The 5,597-nt window shown below is 36.5% G+C and overlaps 2 protein-coding genes across 2 annotated transcripts; both read left to right on the forward strand.

Moving 5' to 3' along the window:
* The first annotated feature begins 1,077 nt into the window (after nt 1-1,077).
* LOC137631344 (zinc finger BED domain-containing protein 5-like) lies at nt 1,078-1,848 on the forward strand. The gene has a single exon (XM_068363118.1). It carries the CDS (start codon nt 1,078-1,080, stop codon nt 1,846-1,848), a length of 771 nt encoding a protein of 256 aa, XP_068219219.1.
* A 91-nt stretch (nt 1,849-1,939) lies between these two features.
* On the forward strand, nt 1,940-2,725 carry LOC137631345 (protein FAM200A-like). Its single transcript, XM_068363119.1, has one exon. It carries the CDS (start codon nt 1,940-1,942, stop codon nt 2,723-2,725), a length of 786 nt encoding a protein of 261 aa, XP_068219220.1.
* The last annotated feature ends 2,872 nt before the right edge of the window (nt 2,726-5,597 follow it).

Raw genomic sequence — 5,597 nt, forward strand, 5'->3', positions numbered from 1 at the left:
CTAAAAGAAGGACACTTCCCTCTTGTATATACCGTATACCGTACATGTGTGTGTGTATGCATAAAGCACATACATAAATACATACATACATACACAATATGTACATATATATATATATATATATATATATATATATATATATATATATATATATATATATATATATATATATGGAATTATAAAGACACACACATGCACACATATCTTTTGATATAATTATGAATACAATTTACATATCTTTGCCAATAGTTATTTAAATTTTACTTAAATTCATGTGCATGCCTTTTGTTCAGTCTTTGGTAGGTATATTTCTGTAAAAGAAATGCACATCATTTGAGACTCCTGTACTATTAAAAGCTTCACATATAAACAACGTTAGATGAATGTACATGTGAGGATGGATGGTCTATCAACCATTACATAACATTCTCTCTCTCTCTCTCTCTCTCTCTCTCTCTCTCTCTCTCTCTCTCTCTCTCTCTCTCTCTCTCAGACACGCACACACACAATTCAGTAAATATTGGGGCACACTTATAAGAAAGCAGAACATATTAGTAACATTAAAAAAGTAGGGCATATGTACAATCAGTTAACTGATTAGTTCCGCTCAAAAGCAGAGCTCTGGTCACCTTGCCTACGCGTATCATACGTGTCTGAGTCTCGCTCTCATTGCATACTCTCGGTGTCTTGTTGTCAGTGTCGGTTGAGACAGTACTTGAGTGGTCATGGTAGTGCACTTCACCAATCACATTACTAGCCTTTTTGTTTCATTCAGTCTGTTGGGGTTTTATGATAATTCCCATTGACCAGTGTATTTGCAGGACAAGAGTACCATGTTTATTGATTTTAGTGCATTCCTTCACAATGGATAAATTTCTTATAAGAAAGGAGGCAAAGTGGCAGCCGTGAGTCTGATAGTGAACAATCATTGAACCCAACAAACTCCAATGTAAAAAAAGGCAAAAATTCGCCATTATTTAAATAGACAGTATAATGAGAGCTACTTGAAGTTCGGATTTTTTTTGGTCTGGAGATGCTGCTCAACCAAATCCATTATGTGTAGTTTGCGGCGATAAAATGTCAGATGAATCCATGGTACCAAGTAAGTTAAAGAGACATCTCACTTCTAAACATTCATCTCTGCAGGATAAAGATCTTGTATATTTTCAAAGGCTTTTAGATCAGCAATCGAAGCAGCGCAATGTATTTGAGAAAACAATGACCGCATCAGAAAGGGCTCAGCTTGCTTCAATTGAAGTCGCAGAAATAATAGCATTAAAATCTAAATCTCACACACTTGCTGAGTCAGTTATACTGCCCGCTTGCAAAAAGATTGTTCAATCCATGTTTGGTGAGAAAGCTGAAAAAGAAATTAGCAAAATCCCCTTATCAAATGATACAATACACAGAAGAATTTTAGATTTATCTGAAAATATTGAAAAAAAGGTTCAGAAAAAACTTCAGGATTCTACTTTTGCATTAACTGTTGATGAGTCCACGGATATAAGCAACACTAGTCACTTGCTTGCATTTGTACAATTTATTGATGGCAGTGAAATAATCAATCAGTTTTTGTGTTGCAAAGGAATGTCAACTACTACTAGAGGTCAAGATATTTTTGATGTGATAACTGACTACCTTAAAGAAATGAATTTAACATGGAAATCTTGCGTAGGTATTTGCACTGATGGAGCCCCATGTATGACAGGCTGTATTAAAGGATTTGTATCTCTTGCAGAAAAAGAAAACCCAGATCTTATTCGTACTCATTGCTTTTTACACAAGAGAAGTTCTTATTTCAAAAATATCACAAGAAGATTTAAAACTGGTGTTGCACCAGCTAGTTGAAATAGTAAATTATATTAAAAGTAGGCCTTTGAAGTCAAGATTATTTGAACAACTATGCAAAGGAATGGACTCCTAGCATGTTAGATTACTAATGCATACCGAAGTTCGATGGCTATCGAAAGGTAAGGTATTAACTCGTGTTCATGAATTACACAAGGAATTAATCGTATTTTTCGACCAAGAAAAGCAGGGAAAATTCTGTGAGCATCGTTGTGAACTTTGGATGTCTAAACTGGAATACCTAACAGAAATATTCAGTCAATTAAACAACACAAACAGTAGCATGCAAAGGAGAAATGAAAATATTCTGACCTCAACAGATAAGTTAGTTGCTCTAAAAAAGAAAATTATTATTTGGAAAAATAGAGCAAGCTCAGGTAATTTTGATATGTTTCCTTCAATGCGTACCACTTGCATTAAAGAAATGATCCCTATTGTTGTTTCTCATCTGACAGGGCTTGATGAAAACATCGACCACTATTTTCCATCACTGAGCACAGAGAAGTATGATTGGATTCGAAATCCTTTCATGAATATTCCCTCTAATATTGGATTACAGTTGTGTGAAGAAGAGGAACTGGCCACCATTTCTAGTGACAGAGATCTAAAAATAAAACATTCTACTGTACCTATTGACTCATTTTGGATATCTGTTCAAGAGGAATATCCCACATTATCTAAAAAAGCTTTATCACTTTTGTTGCAATTTTCTACATCTTATTTATGTGAACTTGGCTTCCCAACCCTAAATAACATCAAAACTAAGAAACGAGAGAGACTACGCTCAACTGAAGAAGAAATGAGGGTCTGCTTATCACACATTCGACCAAATATTGAGGAAGTCGCCAAAAAACACCAGGCACAAGTTTCACACTAATCATCTTCACAATTTACTCTAAGAAAAACACTGAAATAAAGTAAGTTCATATTTAAAAGTGTTTTATTTCTTAAGTCTGTAGTTCCATCTCATATTTACAAGTATATATTCTCTTAATTTTTTCTCTTAAATTTTCCAAGTGTGCCGTGATATTATTATAAGATCCTAAGTGTGCCATTGGTAAAAAAGGTTGAGAAACACTGTGTTAGAGCATAGCTGGGTTAAAACTTCAAGAGTGTCGTGTAGTATTGAGGCTTATGATGGAAAAGTCATGACTGTGAGAGAACAGCTGGGTTGAAACTTCAAGAGTGCTGTATAGTATTGAGGACTATGATGATGAAGCTAAGACTGTTAGAGCAGAACTGTTTTAAAACTTCAAGAGTGCTGTGTAGTACTGAAGCTTATGATGGAGAAGCCTAGACTGTTAGAGCACAGCCAGGTTAAAACCTCAAGAGTGTTGTGTAGTATTGAGGCTTTTGATGGAGAAGCCTAGACTGTTAGAGCATAGCCGGGTTAAAACTTCAAGAGTGTCATGTAGTATTGAGGCATATGATGGAAAAGCCTAGACTGTTAGAGCATAGCCGGGTTAAAACTTCAAGAGTGTCATGTAGTATTGAGGCTTATGATGAAGAAGCCTAGACTGTTAGAGCACAGCCGGGTTAAAACTTCAAGAGTGTCATGTAGTATTGAGGCTTATGATGGAAAAGCCTAGACTGTGAGAGCAAATCTGGGTTGAAACTTCAAGAGTGCTGCGTAGTATTGACGCTTATGACAGAGAAGCCAAGACTGTTAGAGCACAGTTGAGTTAAAACTTGAAGACTGCTCTGTAGTATTGAGGCTTATGATGGAGAAGCCAAGACTGTTAGAGCACAGCTAGATTAAAACTTGAAGAGTGCCGTGTAGTATTGTGGCTTATGATAGAGAAGCCAAGACTGTTAGACCACAGCTGGGTTGAAACTTCAAGAGTGGTGTGTAATATTGAGGCTTATGATGGAAAAGCCAAGACTATTAGAGCACAGCTGGGTTAAAATTTCAATAGTGCTGTGTAGTATTGAGGCTTATGATGGATAAGCAAAGACTGTTGGAGCACAGCTGAGTTAAAACTTCAAGAGTGCTGTTTAGTATTGAGGCTTATGATGGAGAAGCCAAGACTGTTAGTGCACAGCTGGGTAAAACTTCAAATGTGCCGTGTAAGATTAAGGCTTATGACAGAGAAGCAAAGACTTAGAGCACATCTGTGTTAAACTTTCAAGAGTTCTATGTAGTATTGAGGCTTATGATGGAGAAGCCAAGACTGTTATAGCACAGCTAGGTTGAAACTTCAAGAGTGCTGTGTAGTATTAAGGCTTATGATGGAGAAGCCAAGACTGTTAGAGCACCTTTGGGTTAAAACTTCAAGAGCAATGTGTAGTATTGAGGCTTATGAGGGAGAAACCAAGACTGTTAGAGCACAACTGGGTTAAAACTTCAAAAGTGCCGTTTAAGATTGAGGCTTATGATGGAGAAGCCTAGACTGTTAGAGCACATCTGGGTTGAAACTTCAAGAATGCCGTGTAGTATTGAGGGCTATGATGGATAAGCTAACACTGTTAAAGCACAGCTGGGTTGAAACCTCAAGATTGCTGTGTAGTAACGATGCTTGTGAAGGAGAAGCCTAGACTGTTAGAGCACTGCTGGGTTGAACCTTGAAGAGTGTTGTGTAGTATTGAGGCTTATGATGGAGAAGCCAAGACTGTTAGAGCACAGCTGGGTTAAAACTTCATGAGTGCTGTATAGTATTGAGGCCTATAATGGAGAAGCCAAGACTGTTAGATCACAGCTGGGTTAAAACTTCAGGAGTGCTGTTGAGTAGTGAGGCTTATGATGGAGAAGCCAAGACTGCTAGAGCACAGCTGTGTTGAAACTCCAAGAGTGTTGTGTAGTATTGAGGCTTTTGATGGAGAAGCCAAGACTCTTAGAATAAGAAGCATATATAATAATACAACCAGTATGAAATAGTATGGTCACAATTATGAAAAATCTTAAGCAACATACACAAATAACTAAGTAATTGATGGTGCTAATGATTAATATTCAGATTAGCGATATATAAAGAATATAATAGACCACAAGCTTTTATAAAACCAAATGAGAGGAGAATTAACAGCTGGAGACCAGACAGGAAAACAATTCTCAAAACCCATCAGAATGAAAGAATTAAGACATCCTCAGAATAGATTCATCAGCAAAAATCTTGAATACATCATTATGACAGTTTTTTTGTTAAATTGAAGAAACAATCCGGATTGGTTTCTCAAATGTAATGTTGCTATCAAGAATTACGCCTAGAATTTCAAATAAGTTGTAAATCGTTAAATAGACATTGTCAATGAAAAGCTCTGGAGGGAGAGAGAGAGAGAGAGAGAGAGAGAGAGAGAGAGAGAGAGAGAGAGGGGGGGGTTCCAAAAATGTTTCCAAATTCATTTTAACGTATATTCATTTATATATATCGGAGCTTACAGAAAATCCCAAAGTAATCAAAGTCTTAAAAGAGGTTTATGAATATTACTACTACACAAAAAACATCTTTATTCCAAAAATTATCATGTATCCTATTTAATTTCCCAATCAGGGATACTGTAATAAAGCTTAGCACTTAGACTGCATGTCCTTCTTAAGTATCTTAAACACAAAATAGGATGGTTTGATGGTTTGGCTACAATTGTACCTTATGACTATCACTCATGTTTATCATAGCTCAAGCGGATTTGGAAAACATATATTTCACCTTAATTCTTCAAAAAACAAACAGGGTTGTAGTGGCCCATGTGGTAATATCCTTGACTGGTGAACGCCAGACTGGGGTTCGATCCAGCTCAAACTCGTTAATTCC

This window comes from Palaemon carinicauda, chromosome 39 (genome assembly GCF_036898095.1).
Source record: "Palaemon carinicauda isolate YSFRI2023 chromosome 39, ASM3689809v2, whole genome shotgun sequence".
In the NCBI taxonomy this organism is placed as follows: domain Eukaryota; kingdom Metazoa; phylum Arthropoda; class Malacostraca; order Decapoda; family Palaemonidae; genus Palaemon; species Palaemon carinicauda.